This window comes from Synchiropus splendidus, chromosome 6 (assembly GCF_027744825.2).
Source record: "Synchiropus splendidus isolate RoL2022-P1 chromosome 6, RoL_Sspl_1.0, whole genome shotgun sequence".
NCBI classification, from domain to species: Eukaryota; Metazoa; Chordata; class Actinopteri; order Syngnathiformes; family Callionymidae; genus Synchiropus; species Synchiropus splendidus.
This window is the reverse complement of record NC_071339.1, coordinates 12962275-12979775: the sequence shown is the minus strand read 5'-3', so window position 1 is coordinate 12979775 and position 17501 is coordinate 12962275. Positions and strand designations below refer to the sequence as shown.

Below are 17501 nucleotides of genomic sequence, written 5' to 3'. Positions count from 1 at the left end.
TTAATTTGTGTGGTCTTCTGTAGCTCTGTTGACATTTATGTAGATGAAATGTCCCACTTTGATCTTCAATGACAGAAAATGCATGTCCAGTCATGTGACCAGCTTCGGATAGCAGGCAGAGACTCGACATTTGGACATGATAAAACACAACATACCACTGAATCGCTGTGAAAAATCTTTCACATGACAAAAGTCGGCCACTTGAAGGATGTTTTGTCTTTCTCTTCTGGAGTGCAGCCTCATCCTCACTGGTGCCTGTTAAAGACGCGCTGTGGCGCTGCTGCCACCTGCTGTCGGATTGAGCCCATTGCGTTCTGAATATCATGAGTGACGTAATGAGATGAAATCAGTGTAGGGTAATAATTGAGTGAGCAGTTGGGTTGAGACATGCGTTCAGCTGTTGCCTCTCGAGTTTGGATCTAATGTGAGTGTCAAGGTGGGGCGTGTGAGGTCAAGAGGTCAGGTGCACAGAGGGCCATAAAAATGGTTGGTGATGGATGATGTGAAACTCTCGAAACACATTCACACAGTAGTATGTACGTTTTTTAAAATGTGTTTATTTTTCTGACTGGAGTCAGGAATGTCCGCTTTATGGGCCGACAAATACATGAACGAGTACTATGCTCGTGGCTGTAGGATCACTAGATGGAGACAGAGACTTTTCTTTAATGCATGCTGCAGCACCGACCTCATCACCCACAGACAAACGGTTCACACAACCCGAGTGCTCGTCTGAAATCTCCTCAGTGTGTTTTCCAGATTGGCTTGCACTGTCTTGAGTCAGTGTGCGAGTGTGTGTTTTGCTGGAGAGCGTTGTGTTTCTGTGTTTCAGCAATGGTACACTGCCACCATGAACCTGCTGGGGACTTGGCTGACCGAGCGCATGGACCAGCAGCTGCACGTTTACCAGCTGAAGATCCTGATCAGGATCACCAAGGTGACCTGCAGCCGCCGTCCTCCTGGTTGTTTCACGTCCACTGACGTTTTCTCTTTTGCCTCGCGCAGAAAAAATACCGGGACTTCCGCCTACAGGGCGTCCTGGACTCCACCCTCAACAGCAAGATGTACGACACCGTGCGGAACCGACTGACGGTGGAAGAGGCCACTGCCTCAGTGAGGGAAGGAGGCATGCAGGGCATCTCCATGAAGGACAGTGACGAGGAGGACGAAGAGGACGACTAGAGCACCCCCTTCCCCGACCCCACCCCTGTCACACTTTTGACTTTAGCCTGGTGACCAATGCATGCACCAACTCAGATAGCCACTCTAGGACCTCTTGTCAGCTCGAAAATGCCTATGAAGGATCTATTAACTGTAAAAAATAGTACTTATACCGAGGACATACAATGTTTAAAAATAAGATTGGCAGTTTTAGCTGTGATATGATACAGATAGCACCTATCTTGGATTCATTTCTAAATTCATTTCTATGTGTTACTAAGCAATATGGAGAACCATTTGTTTGACGATGTTGAGTGAGATTATTAGGTGTGTCCCTGTCCAATGCAAAACCTATATGGCGCTTCTTTGTCGTAACTACATTCATTAATGGTACATTGTCGTGATGACGAGCGTGTGGACCCTTTTCTTTGTCTTGTCTGTTTTTAAGTGAATGCCAACTGCTTTGAAAAATAAACCTCTGTATTTGTTTACGGCTGTCGCAGATACAGATCTCCTCGCTGGCACCAACACCACCAACAGTCTGCGTTCATGTGTCGACGCGACCAGATGTCACCTCCTGTGAATAAACTTGGACACGGGTTCGGCATGAACTTTCAGCGGGAGATGCAATACGCTCCATTTTGATAACTCGGGAGATTCTATTTTTATTTCCGCATTAAAAAAAAAAAAAGAAAAGCTTGAAACAGGTTCTATTTTAATTGAGTTGCACTTTTACAGGAAAAAATGTTTTTTTTTATTCGAGAACAAAAAAAAAAAAATGTTGGTCCGTCTTTGTTGTGTAAGTGTAGAATGAGATGTCTGGCATTTGTTTGGGTCTCACTGTTGTTCTGTATATATGATATAAATATATATATATAAATATAAAAACGCTGTACATTGCATTCTGAGCCATTGCTGCATGCTCGTGGGTTCCCACCCTCCCCAACGCTTTCTGTTTTCTGTGTCGATTAGCTGGTGGATTTATTCTTGCTTTTGCCTTATGAACGCCAACAGTTGTAATATGCAAGAGCTGTGGCCACAAAATAAAAATTAATGTACATGTGCATTATTTGTCGTGTTTAACCGCACCCGGCATATTTGTGTTTTACGCATTTAAGTTCATACCGACACCTTTGATGTCTCTGCATGGTCTCATTGACCTTTGTGTTTGGCCTTTCATCTCAAAATATATAGATGCCAGCTCACCAGTGTGTGAGGGGTACCACAGGTATGTACTAGTATGAGCCTTAGAAAAACCTTTTTCTGTGAAAAATGACCCAGCCAGAGTTGTGGTTTAGCATGAGCTACGTACCATTGGAAACTTCAGTAATAGATGAGTCAAAAGGAAATGATTGTTAGCATGACGCACAAGACGCCTCTGTCGCACGAGGTGGTGAATACGAACCTGGTACCAACACTTCCTTTTGAGGAACCTTCAGTTACATCATCACAGGCTTCTCGCACGCATGTCTCAATCACCTCTTCTGTGTCTGCTGAGGATCGTCATCCCACTTGTGACACCATTTTTCACAACACCTGTCACTTCATGGTGCAGTTGTGGGAGAACTTACATCGTTTGAGGATAACAAATTCAACCTTTGCTGCTACCCAGGACACTGAAACCAAGATTTGAAAGTTTTCAAAAACTGAGGTAGGAGACTTGGGTGTCATCACCATTATTCTGGGGAAAAAAAGGCATTTTCTTCTGTGAGATGGAAGGATGAAGAACAGACTCATTGAGAATAACACGTTCAGAAAGCTTCTGAAGAAGTGGAGTAACAGACACAAGTGTTCATGATTCACTCATACTCACACTTGACTTTTCTCACAGAAGCGTCATTAAGAAACTTAAGAGACTTAAAGCTGACCATCTATCTGGGAAACTACATTGAAAAGATTTGACCTCCTCTCTGCTCCTATTTGATCCTGCAAAAAGGGAAAAGTTGTATGTTGAAATATTGCAAAACATTTCTTCTGAATTCATTCTGTCACCCTCTGATCTTCGCTACTGATGGGTCAAGTGACCAGACTCATGACCAGACTCAAGGGGACATGTCCAATGTCTTGTCTCGTTCCAGAACCTCGTGAACAGAACAACTCCTAACGTATTTCAATGGCTTTTCTGAGTAGCTTCAGTGCTGCTCTGTAGATTTGGATTTCCAAAGGCAACTACTGTGTCTTGTGCTCAGTTTGGTTTCGGTCCTGGACTTGGTCTCGTCCCTCTTTGGTCTTGGTCCAGATTCGGTCTCGGGTCAGGTGATCCACCTACAGAATCGTCCCGCATTTGATGTGAAAAAGAATACGATTGTTCCGTTTATTATCAGGCGCCTTTGAACGCACCTCGCAGCTGCCGGATCAGGGTCTCTGGTCTCCGCCGCCATTTCTGACTCTTAAATCATTTTAACGTCAGGTGCCGCCGATAGTGAACGAGCTGGATCAAACCCTCTACGAGGGGCCGCAGGAGGGCGCACAGCCACTACCGAACCAATCGCGAGGGTGATCAAGACAAAGGCGAGCGGCTGTTATATAATGGCTTGTTTTCAAGTTGTGGTTTTTGTGGTCTCACATGAGATATTACGCCTAAAAGTGGATGCAGTGGCAGTGTAGACACGGTCGAACCGGGCATTTTTTCAATGAAAAAAGAAGGGGGCGAATGAAACGACACTTGGGTTTAAACACTTTTTGCTAGGGGTCGTTTTGCGCCCACCCACACTAATCCAGTAAGGCATCGTAACCCCAGTTATTTTCTGTAGTACCGAAAATTCCGAGATTCATGAACGCATCACAGGCACGCAGGTGGCAAGCCCTGCCTAGCATGTTAGCATTTTTGCATCGTTGTCTGTTGTGGTAAGTCGTTTCAGGGGCAAAAATTATATGTGGCCAAGCTGTATAGACTCTCCGCGTGAGTCGTAGCTCAGTAAAAACAATTACTTAAAAAAAAAAAAAAAAATGCACATGCAAATAAATAATCACATGCCTGTCACTTGCAGGGCTCCGAAAAAAAGAGACATTTAGGCGGAATTATTGTCTGCCACCAGCGAGGCAATGTGTGAAGGAGGAAAGAGTTGGGAGGCAGTCGAGCACGAGTCACCCAGGAGTTTTGGTCACTTCAGCATCCACTTTCGACCTCAAAGACATCCCCACTCCTGACGCATCCTTTCCGCAGAGAAAGGCACCATTTTCAAAAAGCAGCTCATTGGTAAAGCATTCTCAAACTTCCACGCACAGAGAGGCCAATAAAAAGTTGAATATCTTGATCTATTTCATTTGATAATCTCCTCTGATCACAGGAATCAGGGGCCGATCCCAGCTACTTGGGTGAAGAGTCGGGGGGACAAACCACCGGAACGCCGCAAGAAAATCATTCCTGACAAAGATGGACACACAGGTGAAGGGACGGACGTCAAACACACTCACACTCCAAGAGGCATCCATTAAAAATCCAGAGTTTATTGGATGTATAGAATACAATATAGCTATTAAATAACACCATTACACTACAATAAGATTATATGAAAGCATCTTGGGAATCGTCCACTGAGACACCGTCAGTAAAATAAGTGAGATGAGGAGCAAAAATCACGTTTCCTTCACTTTCGTTACAAACACTCAAACCAGCGTCCGGGAGCTCCTCAAGGCGAGCAGGTCTGGAGCCTTCTGAGCCAAAACATCCATCAAGTCCGGTCAAAAACCAGCGTGGAGCTCAGAGAAACGGAAAATCGAAACTCTACCTGGTGATAAGAAGATGATTCTTTAAGAGGGCACTTTACAAACCTCATCTTAGTAGGAAAATATAAACCTTTACAGGATATCTTGTTAATGAGCCACTGGTGCTCAGAAGTTTTTTAATCATAGAACAAAAAATAAATGAGCAAATGCAATGCAAAACAAATTTCTCTGTGGCACAAACATCACAAGGTGGACATGTCTCCAAATGTTGGAGGGTTTCATTATAATAGGCAAAACTCCTCCGCACTGGAGAAGTTACAAGACAACAGAACCAAAGTGGGAGATGAGCGACAGAGCTGCGAGTTCTGGAATGTTGTAGCCATTCAAAGGTTTGGTCATCGGACAAAATCAAATCTGAAGGTGGGAATATAGTTGGAGTGATTCCTGAGGAGGGATTAAAAAAAAAACGAAACAAAAAAGCAAGCTTTGCCTTTCAAATGACACAAACCTAAAATCCACATCTTTGGTTGCAAATAAAGCGTAAAACACACGAGAAGCCTCCACTAAACTTTACATCCTGCTGTGTAATTGAAGCTTTTGATCAGCAACAGATAGAAAACTAAATGTCGAAGTGAAATGCTCTGAACGGGGTAAAATATTGGAGTAATTTAGGTTGCGGAGAAAAAAAAAAACCTACAAAAAATTAATTACTAGCGAGGTTTTTGGAGTAAAAACAAATCCAAATTTTACTTCAGGTCAAAAGAATGAATGGAGTCACCTTAAAAAAATGTTTCCTTCATATTTACTAACCCATTTCCTGGTGTTAAAAACTGGCGCAGACTTCTTTCCTAGTTGTCTCAATGAGATACCACCACGATCACTACTTATACTGAATATACTCTCACTTTGACATTTATGTACTTCTTCTGTTGAGTCATGCCAAACAGAAAGTGTAGAACTATTTAGCTTTCTGCTTAAACACAAGTCGTTTATTCTCAGTAAAAGACTGTAACAATAAAGTAAATAAGCATGTTTGTGCATGTTAAAAGTGAAATAATACAAATATACATGGATCGACGGTGGAGATGAAAAAATAAAAAAAATGGCTGGATATTTGGAGCACGATATTGCAGAACAGTAACGTAAGAGAGAAAAATCGTCACATTGAATCCCCCCGAAAAGAACATTGAACAGCAGCAGCAGGCTATTTTGGACACGTGGTGAGAGCGAAGTGGTCACTCATCTGGGTCTCAGCGCTCCGGGTGCTTCTCTCCGTGAGATGAGTCCTCGCTGACGGGATTTCGGCAGTAACACTGATAGAATAGTGCAAACTGGACACAACTGCTGCTGCTTCGTCGTCTTCTTCAGTCAACATGAACGGTTGCAAACGCTCAGCAGGATCACAGAAACAAAAATGGACGAAAACATAAATATTAAAAAAAGAAAGGAAAAAAAAGTATAAAAAAGTTATAAGGTTATTCTTTTGATCAAGTCTGGCTGAAAAAAAGGCCTCAGGAAAGTTTCTTTTTACAAACTAAGTGCCCGGTGACGGACTCAGACGAGCGACTCCATGCTCTCCGCGGGGTCCGACTCGTCAGAGATCACGGCGCCGTTAGTGTCTGTGTGAGGACTCAGGCCACACTCACTGTTCCCGACCAGGCTCAGCATGGCTTTGTAAAGGTACTGGTACTGATCCTGCACACACCAACGGGAGACACTGTCAGGCAGCAGTTCATCAAACACCAGAGAATCACTTCTACACTAGGAACCGGTCAGTGAAGAGGATTTTAGTTTTAGGAGAGGATCAACATTCAAGCTGGTTGTGTTCATGTCAATAAAAATGACCAAGTTACCATAAATTCTGGACCACAGAGCGCAAAGCAATATTAGCCCCAAACACTAAATTAAAGAAGGAAAATAGCTCTTGTTCAGCCATAAGCTGCAGTGGTGCTGTCTGTGCCGTAGAAAGGTCAGTGGCGCACCCGGCTTATAAAAACATGAGGATCACTTCTAAACTAGTTTTTGACTCATGAAAAAAAACTGGGCAATGTTCTGAACTTGAATCATGAACTCCTCACATCTGTTATTGACATTAAAGTTTTGTAAACGTGGGTGAAAACAGCAGATTTGAAGCACTTCAAGGTCAAAAATACGCCAACGACTTCATCGCTTTGATGTGACGAAGCTCAATATCTTCGCAGCATGAGGCTCTTTAGCCTGTAAAATTTAGCTGTGTTGATGTATACGCAGCAAGGTGAGAAAAAAGTAGCAGTTTACAGTCTGGAAATGACATGTTTTCACATCTGTAATGATGCAGCTCAAACTAAGGAGAAAGTCGATGAGTTTACTTGATGAATCATTCCTCACACTGAGCGGCTGGTTACAAGACAATATTTCTAACTGAGCAGATTGTCGTCTCACCATATCAGTGAAGACACCTGGCCTCATGAGGTTGATCATCTTGGCCACCTGATAGATGTCCACGACGCCTTCGCTCTCCAGCTGCTGAGACAGCGTGGTGAGGGCGCAGAGCGTCCCGGCTGACACGCCTCCGTACCTGCAGGGAGAGCAGTGACCCCAGTCACTTGGCTGCTAAGCAAGACGTTTTCACAGTGGATGGAAATGACACCCAGCTTGTAGGAATATATGTGTTTATATTTCCGGCTGCAAACATCTGCTGGAAGGACTTCACAACTCACTCGTCGTGGACGATGGTGGGGCCGTCACGAGTCATGGCCTCCTCCTTGATGACTCTGATGAGCTCGAAGGCGCTGCTGAGAGGGGCGTCAGGGTTTGGCCATTTTGGGCACTGAAAATGTCTGACCTCCAGCACGTAGTCATCCTGAGGACCCACAGAGGCAACGACAACAAGGTCACCACACCTTAAACAAGGCCGCCATGGCTGAAACTCGGGGTACCTGAGTGGCCTCCAGGATGAAGTCGTGGATGATAATCTGCTCCTCGCTGGAGAGACAGAGTCGGTCTTTGCTGATGAGCGTGACGGTGAAAGCGATGCAGTTCATGGCCTCTTCTCGACTCGGCCAGTAGACAAATTCATCCTCCGCCTATGAAGGACACGGATCGTCAGCTTCACTCGCCACAGATCGTGTCTAGATTTTAAAACATACATTTCTGTCCAGTGCAGGAGTCATGTTTTCACACCATTTTTTTCCAAATAAAGGACGTTTTTGGGAGCTGACTAGGGGTGGGATTCGATTAAAAAAAAATTCAAATTAATAAGAGAATTTGTGATCAGTTAATCTCAATTAATCGCAGTTTAATCGTATAAGAATATTAGACACAAGAAGCCACATTTTTCAATTTGAATGAATTTGGTATATTAGTGAAACATACATACATTTAAACAACAAAATATTGTTTATTTTGCATCAGTTTGAGAACAGCACAACAAATCACGATGGTGGTTATATTCAAGTCTTTATGTCACCTTATTGAAACTAAAGCTCTTTTAATGTCTTGAACATATTTGTTATAAGAATTTCAAGAACATTCAGAGTAGTGGAAACCCTGGCCATTGTGTAGTGAAAAACATCCCTGTACAAAAGCAAACAGATGCTTTTGTTTGCTTTTGTACAGGGATGCCTCCATGTTTGTTGTTGTTGTTATCATCCTAGCTGCCACGTGTCTTGTGCATCAGTGTGTTCAGTGGACCAGGAACTCCTGCACTTACAAAGGTTCCCTGTTGTCTGGACAGCAAACTGTTCAATTAAGCTAAATAAAAAAGATTAAATGCGAATAAAATATTTTAACGTGTTAATTGCGATGAATTAATTCATCACAATTCCCACCACTAGAGCGGACTTAACACCGGGACAGTTCTTAAACGATACAGCAGGGGGCGATGTAGCGTTGTAAACTGACCAAAAAGTCCAATTTTGAAGTCAAGAAATCCTCAGACACAAAGCAGACTATTTACCAAGCCCTGGTTGTCTGGCAACATGACGATAATTTGAGCATTATGGTCCCAAATCATCCTCCAGAAGTCTGTGGTGGTGTGTGGCAAAGGATGCTGGGTAATGATGAACTCGTTGCTCCTGTAGTAGCCCTGCGGAGAGACGGACAGAGGAGCGGTTGAAAGTTCAAGCCCGTCCACGGAGTAAGCCCATAAAAGGAGCAGCCATTGGGGCTGTTGCCTCAGAAGAGTTTGAGATAAATTGATCCATCACACGGTACCATGATGTAGGACGCGTTAATGTAATCCGTTCCCTTCATGCCGGGCAGAGTGGCCAGTCCCACTCTGGCTCGTTCGGCTGCAAAGACGACACAAAGATGGAAGAGACTTAAAAACAGAAGCTCATTATTAAACGACTGATAAAAGACACTTCATAATCTGTTTCCATGGCAACAGGGTTTCATTCTGCACAGCAGGATTAACTTATCAGAATATGGAAATGGGTTCTACAAACGTGTCTTTGTGTAAATACGCTGCCTATTTTGGTTAAAGTCCAAAGTATGTTTGATTTGAGAAGCGGCTTGAGGCCGAGGTGAAACGGAGGAGAGACTCACAGGGAACCACAGATGAGTTTCGGTTCTTCTCCTTGTTGCTGTCCTTATGTGCACTGAAGCACTCAACAAAGCGAGTGTTGCACTGAGTCAGCAGCTGCGGAGGGAGGAGGAGTTTAGGCTTCTGTTCTGGTTCTGTTCCACTCTTCACGTTATAAATAAAGTCTGACAGAGAACAAAACATTTCTGGGGTGCTTCACCTGTACCCCACGGGCGCTCACTACTGACGCCTACGGTTCAGCAGAAGCATAGCAGAGCGACCCGATCTGCTTTATTTAATTTATTTTTATTTTTTAAGTAGAAAGATAGGAGGAGATTGCAGAGCGTGAACTCACCCGGAACTGTTTCTCCAGTCGAGTGTGACTAGCCGAGTTCGGCGTGAGGATGCTGTTGACGTACGTGTGCAGCTGCCAGGTTGGAACCTCCGTCTCTCGGCTCAAGATGGCCTCCATCAGAGCGTCGTGGATGAAGACGTACTGCTCCTGCGGGACATTCATTCAATCAAATCATGATAGAATCACTTTCAACCCTCAGGAACATCAACGGTCCCACGCCACGTTCCTTTCAGGAGGTTAGAAATGGACATTAGCTCCCCTTAGCGCACCTTAATACACGCATCTATTGCAACAAAACTGTAAAAATCATCCGGAAATGCGTCTCTATGGTTGTGACCGGTCATCAGCTGAAGCCTGCTCATCCAGAAGCAGTGGTGAGCAATCTTTTACTTCAATCTGAGCCAATAAAGTGATGGTTTCTCGGTGTGGAATCTGATAAAGCGAGTGAATAAACATCGAGTCTCTAGCGCGTGTGAGTCTGCTGGCAGCTAAAATACATTTAAATATAATGAAAAAAATGTGCTTGGCTCATCATAAATGCTTCAGTGCCCAGGAAGTTGGGCGGTTGGTGTATCTGTGGTTGGCTCTCTCTCTCTATACAGGACTAGACACTACCTCCGTCTGCACCAGGTAGTTGCGCTGAGTTCGGATGTGTTTGAGGAAATCCAAGATGCTGACTGTGCTTTTGTCCTTGATTTGCTGTAGCATGCTGTCGATGACAATGTAGGTCCCAGTGCGACCCACGCCGGCGCTGAAAGGCAAAGCAGCGCGTCACGCCAGAGGATGGGCCGCCGTCGGCTCGGCGGGGCGGGGATCCTACCTGCAGTGAACCAGCACGGGCCCCATGTTGGAGGCTCGAGCCGCTGAAGATCGGTTGATGAAGGTGAGGACGGGCAGCGTGTACTCAGGTACTCCCATGTCGGGCCACTGGGTGTAGTGGTACTGGACCACGGTCCGCTCGTTCAGCTTCCCCTTTGGATTCCCCTTCTGACCCTGCAGCAGGAAACAGTCCCACATGAAGTCAAGCAGAAAACTTTTAGTAGGTAAAAAAAAAAAAAAAAAAAAAAAAAAAAATCACCTTTTTTACTTTTGTGTTGCGGATGAGAAAGTGTCTGAGGGTGTAGCAGGCGTGAACTTTGGTGCTCTTAAGGGTCACCACAATGTTGCCGTACTGCTCGCTGTTCTCCGTCGGCCAGTACTGGTCACACTTCCTCTGTCAAGGACAACAGCACCCCCTTTAGATTCCTCGCAGCATGACAGCAGAAACAGAGAAGTCCTGCTGAACCCACTCGTCCTTTCTCCACCAGGTTTGTGATCATCACGATGATTCTGGTGTTCTGCTCCCACACCATCCTCCAAAAGTCTTCGAACGTGGACTTGAGAGGACCCTGAGCTGCGATGTAGGCTCTCGGACGGTTGTAACCCTGAGAAGGAGAACGCAGACATTTACACGGATTTCCTGAGGGAATCGCAGCCCAAACATCTTAGAGAATGAGAACACAAAACAGAGTCCCACGGCACCTCAGCCATCCCCACACATCACGTCTAAGAACAAATACATATAAAAAATAAATAAATGAACAAAACATGAAGTCATAATAAATAAGGAAAACAAAAGCATACATTTATACATTTCTGCTCTCAAGTGTGAGACTAGCAGAGAGATTTGAGATGTTGTCAAACGAGTCGCAATTGCTTATAAAATACGTTGACACTTTTCAGATTCAGAGAAATGATTTTAGAAAAGTCATCAGTTTAGAAATTTCTGTGAGAACTCCAGTCCTGACAGATGACCACACAAGCAAACATGGCTGCCACACACACAAACAACACAATGACAATATAGTTACAAGGCATTAACTCACAAACCTGCTATAACAAACCTGTTATTATTATTATTATTATTATTATTAATGATAATAATAATGTCCGCCTTCATGGTTGAGCAAGTGTAAACATTCCTCACAGTTTTGCCTGTAAAGCACCTTGTGAACAGCGCTCGGAAACATAATGTTATTATATTATTATTATCGCTGAGCTTCTTTTATACCTCTGTAGCACGACGTTAGCAAAACATTCTGGTTGAGAAACTCACATCCACGTAGTTGGCGTTGATATAGTCTGAATGTTTGGCGTCTTTTCCTGCCAGAGCTCGGAGCTTCACTCTGCTGTGGTCGTCTGGATAAAACAAATGTTCTTGAGTAAGAACAAGCCCCGGTTTGTCGTAGCGGACATCCCGACAAACTTACAAGCCATGATGTTGATGTATCTGTTCTTGTGCTTGTTGTCAGGGTGGTTGGAATGATCCGCAGTGATCTTCAGGTCGGCTGTGGAACGCTGGACTTCCTGGAGACGGGGATGGATTTTGGTCAGACATTCTAGGCTTCACATTCCTGTCAGTAAATCCCAACACAAGGTTAACTGAACCTCAAACTCCTCAGAGAAGCCTTGCAGGTTGTTCTTGTACAGCTCCATGATGTGTTTCACAAACTGCTTGACAGGAATGGCCTCCATGTCGTCTGTCAAAGACACAAGAATCACACAATCGAAAAACATCACCACTGCATTTCACTGCACAGCAGCCTTAGGATTTAAGCGGGAGAAAACACACGCACACACGGGTCTGGTCACCAAGACAGGACAATAGATCTGGGACTCAGCTGTCTGAGCATGAAACCAATGTCTCAACTCATTCACCAGAGCAGCTGCGGCCTTGGCTTCTCCTGCTTCAGCGATCGCAGCGCCGAGCTGAGAACTGCTCTGTAAATGTTGTTATTTACCGGGATGTTTACTTCCTCTCTGCTCTGGGGAAATGCTCATTCAAAAAGTGCTTGAGAGGACTGTAAAATCTTCTCATGAATTGATTGCTCCTGAATGGTTTAACTATGTATACGTGGAGGAATTGGTATCATTTCAACAAGAATGATAAACCGATTTCAAAATATACCACCAATGCTATACTGTGTGTTGCTCTCAGACTGTGGGAAGAAACCAGAGTCCCCAGAGACAAACAAAAAGCAAAGCTGTAGAAATCATGTACACAATCAAGACAAAAAAAAGAATAAAAATACAACTACTGCTCCTCCTACTACTACTACTAATAATAGTAATGGATGAAACGATCGACTGCACTTTCAATGAAGCCAGGCTTTAGCTCATTGCTAACATACTTAATATAAGGCTAAACATTCATCATTCACATCATCCAATTTACTCCTCAAATGTTCAGGTTATCTACAGTTTAATGTATTGAAATCTGGGCAAAGGTACTTGAACTTAATATGGGAAGTATAAACAATAATTCCCTGATATGGTTTTATGTGTTTCATACCATGTTTCTCTCAACATTATGTCACTCACGCACAACAGCTATTTGCGATGTTAAATATCAAAACATCAGTGTATGGTTTAAAGTACTCTGCTACAATTTAACACATTCGAAACATCAGCTTTAAACAGACTATACTTGATGTAAAGTAAACAAAACGAAAACGTGCAAGTAAAGAACTTTTTGGAAACAAAATGATGATTGTACAGGCCCATATTAGCATTTTACACACCTCCATCCCCAGAACATACACACTATAAAACGCCAGCTTCATCGGCAGTCTCTGTTGTGTTTACAGTGATTTGTGACTCCAGTTTCTGCCTGGTCCATCCCAAAGTCAACATGAAACAATGTGCTGCAGCAAAGCTCAGCATTTATGGAAGTAAAGAGCGCCACTCACCTGGAATGGGGATGAAGGGAATGCTCTCACTGGCCACCACCCTGGGAGAGCTGCTCTCCTCCACGTAGAAGTGAGCCGTCTGGAAGAATCTTCTGCAGGGACACATGAAGAGCGGTGAGGAGGAAGTGGTCATCAAGGAAGTGATCCGACCTGAACTGTAGTCAGATCCGGTTTGGCAACATTTGCGTACCACAACATGAACTCCACACACGGCAGCTGCTAATAAAACACCTCTGAATAGTTGAGACACGGCGGATCACTCTCAGATGATCCTGGAGACACACATCAACACCTCTCGCGGCTCACAGCCAGTTTAAAGGCAGTGAAGTCGTAGCACACTGCCAACACACCAGAGTCTCGCGCCTCGTCTGAAGGTTCAGTGAAGTTTGACATCCTGCTGTTTCAGAGCACGTTCTTCTAACACAGCCAAACCTATCTGTGACTGTCGAACACAGGCCTCTCCACACGCACAGCAACACTAAAGAGCCACCAAGCTGGTCAGTCCTCACCTGCCTTTGATGCAGAGCAGCGAGCAGATCATTGTCATGCTGTCACACGGAACGCACCAAGAAAAACTGCATTTCAAATTTGAAGGTGAGAAAGGCAGGAGGAGGGGCAGTGAATGGCCCCCTCCAGACCTGCGTCATTGTCTCCAAGCACCAATCAAACCCCAAGAGAGACCACATGCTTTGTTGATGCTTGGTTGATGGGTCACAGCTACTCTTTGAGAATGTGAAGCAGATTCTTGTTAACACGCCACGTCTGAGGTGAAACTGCATTGATTTCCACTCTTGACGTGTGAAATCTGTGTTTCTGAGACTTGTGCTTGTTAGCTTCACAGGCTAGCAAAAGAAAACAAAGGGGAAAAAAGCTGTTTTCTTTTCTTTGTTTTATAAAATAAAACACTTTAGATGAGCATATTAGCTGTTAATATGCTATTTACTTTCCAATTTACTGAAAATCGCATCAGAATGATGCTGTTGACTGGAGTGATTTTTGGTGACTATTCCAGGGTTAAATCGGTCTTGACACACATCAGTACTTTATGATGAATTACCTGCTAATGTGCTGAGAATATACTTGAATAAATAAGTAGTTTATCTATTGGGATATATGTTGAAAAATAATTTGACCAAGATAAGCACAATGTTTTACATTTTATTTTGCAAATGACGGCTAATGTGGAGGAAGTTAGTTTAACTGCGAAACATTTGGAAATTCAAAAATGTCTCCTTCAAAACCTTGTTCTCATTGAGTTGTAAAAATAATATTTATGGAGTTGGTTCGAGGTCTTTGGCAATCATAATGCATGTGACAAATCCTCCCTTCTTGCAAGCGCAGTCACAGAGGGACTCTGAGCTCAACACAGCCAGCGAGAGCTGGTTGGTTACACTGACATCACGGTTTCACCCCGCGGGAGCAAAGACGGTCCGGAAATTGTCGCCACAACAACAGCTGGGATAATCGCATCCGCTGGCCTGCTGCTCGAATTCCAAAAGTCTCTGTGAGTCCCGCACCTTCTGAATCGGTAAGCATCATCCAGAGTTCAGCTGAGGGGAGAAAGTCTCACGGGAGGAAGACTTTCCTTTTGTTTAGCCTGGAAGTCATCAGAGTGGAGCTGTTTTCACAGGTTTGCATGACCATGTCTTTACATGATGGTCACTTCAGAATAAGAAGGATTACAGCACATCAACATTTGAGGTCTTCTGATTCAGGTGTTCCTCCTTCCTAAGTAGTTCCCACAGACATTTGGTCAAAGTGGTGACTGTGGTGGTATTTATGTATTTATAAAGAGTATAATTCACTCTATATAAATATACAAAGCAGTTGATGTGCAATAACAGGGTGCCAGAACAGGTTCTGACAGCAATATTTTGGGGGCTAAATTGTTACCTGTGTTGTCACAGACCTCCTGGCTTTTCGCCCACATTTCCCATTTGTCTGGCCTTTCTAGCCGAGTGACTTAAGAATGCGAAATGGCACTGTGGAGTGATCAGCTACGTGAATCCAGCGACCAGTCCTTGGTCTACATTTGTCAATAGTTGGTGTTTGAAAATCAAAGCTTGTCACGAGTATTAAACTTGTGTGTTTGATCGGCTGTTCTGTTGAGCAGGAGACGGCTTGAGCTCAGCTTCCCAACTGTTTACCAGGAAACCAATATGATGCCACCATAATGTGTGGAAAAATTCATTCTAGGAAGAAATATTCATATTTAATATTGTCACAAAATAAATGCCAATATTTCCCCCCAGCACCTATTATCACTATTATTGTTTTATTGTAGTACTGAAGTAGTATTTTACACTCAGTTTATTCCTGACAAAAAAGCAAACAAACGTGAAATCAATAACCCTGTAGGTGTCCAACGCCGTACATGAGATGGAAATCCATGAGGAACAGTATCTATGGAACCAACTGAGGAAACTCTGTGAAATGTGTAGCTCATTAAGCAGCGCCCCCTGTGCCAGTGGCCTGTGCTGTGTAATTACCAGGGAGTCCGATGGCAGGGCTGGAAATGAGCCCAGCAGAAGACACAGCTGGGACTCCCACCAGGCCTGTGGGGAGTCTCCATCCTCTCGCCAGAACTGTGATGTGTCACGTGACGCCCCAAACGGCTGTTTACACAAACAGGAAAATCCAGACACGCAGGGTGGCGTGTGGACCAGGGAGGACACGGTTCCCCTGGGAGTCCAAGGCTGTCTGCTTCATCCAGGAGGGTCAGTCAATCTGTTTCCCCCCCATTACTGCGAAGCTCTTCATCCAATAAAGAGAAGAGGCGGGTGAGTGCCAGATATATAACATTAGCTGGGGGAGGAGGGGGGGAGTCATCAAACCCATGTGCTCGGTGAAAGAGCGGGAATAAAAGCACCTGGTGTGAGGCACGGGAGGATCAATGAGTCTAGTTAAAAACTAATATCAAATCAATAGATGGCGCTCCTCAGCTTTATACACACTAATTCATTTGTTTAGGAAAAACTTCATTATGCGACTACATCCTTGAGAATTTTTCGTCTCGTTTTTTCATTGAGCTGTTATTATAATACTCACTCGCTGCCGAATTTCAAATGAAAAGACTCAAATTTTTAAAATGTAAACGTTCCGTTTTCCACAAATGGAAAATGCCGGAGGTCAAAACGTTAAAAGTTGAAAGATTTGTGTTTTTTAATGACGTTGTGTGTGAATTCCCGAACATGTGCGGGTTAGCAACTGCTGAGAGACCGACTGAGCACAGCAACCCACCCTGTCCCACAGCTTCTCCGAGGTCGGGTTGTGGGGGCAGCAGCCAAAGTTAGAAAGACCTCAAATATGGCAGAAAGGTGTAATTATGGCATTATTATATGTATATATTTTCAACGCATTTCGTTTGAATTTGACGCCGTGTCAACTGGTCCCTATGCAATGCAGATGAAAGCTAGATATACTTTGTATCTGGCTTGTATCTTTAGGGCACTACCCAAATGACTGCTAATTTTTCCTTTGATCTTGGCTCCTTCCTGTTCCCAATAGAGCCAGCAACCTTGACATGAAAGGTGGAAACTTCCTCTTCCTCACCTCCAGTAGACCATCACAATGAGCAGCATGATGAGGCAGAGCAGCGTGAGAGCAGACACGACCACCAGGGGGACGATCCAAACCATCCTGCCCATCGCAGCATGAGGGGTCCGGGTCACGTTGGACAAAGTGGTGCGGTCTGAAACATCACACGCCCATTACAACAAGACAGCCAAACTCATTTGACAATTCAACCCGAGCGCTTTACGTGTGGCTGGTTCTAGCCTTCAGTCAGCGCCACCTGGTGGCGGACTCTAGCTTCACACTGGGAAATCCCACTTTGATAGATGGGACAAGGTTTCAGCCATTCTTTACCTGCCTGCTTCCATTTGTTTTATCCTTTGGATCGTCTCTAAATGTGTTTATAAATAAAGAGGCCACCGAAGTGAGCACTATGGCATAAATGGATCCATTAATGGGAGCAGAACACCTCAGGGTTGGTTTATCACAGTTTTCTTGATTACAAACTAACTAATAATAGCTGAAAAACCCCATGCATCATTCCCAGAGGCACAAGCCTCTGGCAGACACT

General features: G+C 44.1%; 2 protein-coding genes and 1 long non-coding RNA gene across 3 annotated transcripts in view; 2 read left to right on the top strand and 1 right to left on the bottom strand.

Annotated features, from left to right (window-relative positions):
• Positions 1 to 5348, top strand: part of cadpsb (Ca2+-dependent activator protein for secretion b) — a 63627-nt gene extending 58279 nt beyond the window's left edge. The window contains exons 30-33 of the mRNA XM_053867431.1: positions 833 to 937; positions 1006 to 2812; positions 4152 to 4360; positions 4452 to 5348. Coding sequence (XP_053723406.1) covers positions 833 to 937; positions 1006 to 1182 — 282 coding nt within the window. The 3' untranslated portion in view covers positions 1183 to 2812; positions 4152 to 4360; positions 4452 to 5348. The remainder of the gene's footprint in view (positions 1 to 832; positions 938 to 1005; positions 2813 to 4151; positions 4361 to 4451) is intronic.
• ca16b (carbonic anhydrase XVI b) overlaps positions 4598 to 17501 on the bottom strand; it is a 107769-nt gene continuing 94865 nt past the window's right edge. The window contains exons 13-29 of the mRNA XM_053867430.1: positions 16970 to 17108; positions 13418 to 13509; positions 12117 to 12208; positions 11939 to 12035; positions 11785 to 11867; positions 10979 to 11113; positions 10768 to 10902; positions 10510 to 10682; positions 10305 to 10440; positions 9690 to 9836; positions 9358 to 9451; positions 9025 to 9101; positions 8768 to 8896; positions 7749 to 7895; positions 7530 to 7672; positions 7252 to 7387; positions 4598 to 6525 (exon numbers count right to left, since the gene is read on the bottom strand). Coding sequence (XP_053723405.1) covers positions 6385 to 6525; positions 7252 to 7387; positions 7530 to 7672; positions 7749 to 7895; positions 8768 to 8896; positions 9025 to 9101; positions 9358 to 9451; positions 9690 to 9836; positions 10305 to 10440; positions 10510 to 10682; positions 10768 to 10902; positions 10979 to 11113; positions 11785 to 11867; positions 11939 to 12035; positions 12117 to 12208; positions 13418 to 13509; positions 16970 to 17108 — 2096 coding nt within the window. The 3' untranslated portion in view covers positions 4598 to 6384. The remainder of the gene's footprint in view (positions 6526 to 7251; positions 7388 to 7529; positions 7673 to 7748; positions 7896 to 8767; positions 8897 to 9024; positions 9102 to 9357; positions 9452 to 9689; positions 9837 to 10304; positions 10441 to 10509; positions 10683 to 10767; positions 10903 to 10978; positions 11114 to 11784; positions 11868 to 11938; positions 12036 to 12116; positions 12209 to 13417; positions 13510 to 16969; positions 17109 to 17501) is intronic.
• On the top strand, positions 10790 to 17340 carry LOC128760238 (uncharacterized). The gene is made up of 3 exons (XR_008414815.1): positions 10790 to 13531; positions 13873 to 16197; positions 16925 to 17340. It is a non-coding gene; the product is annotated as an uncharacterized LOC128760238 (long non-coding RNA).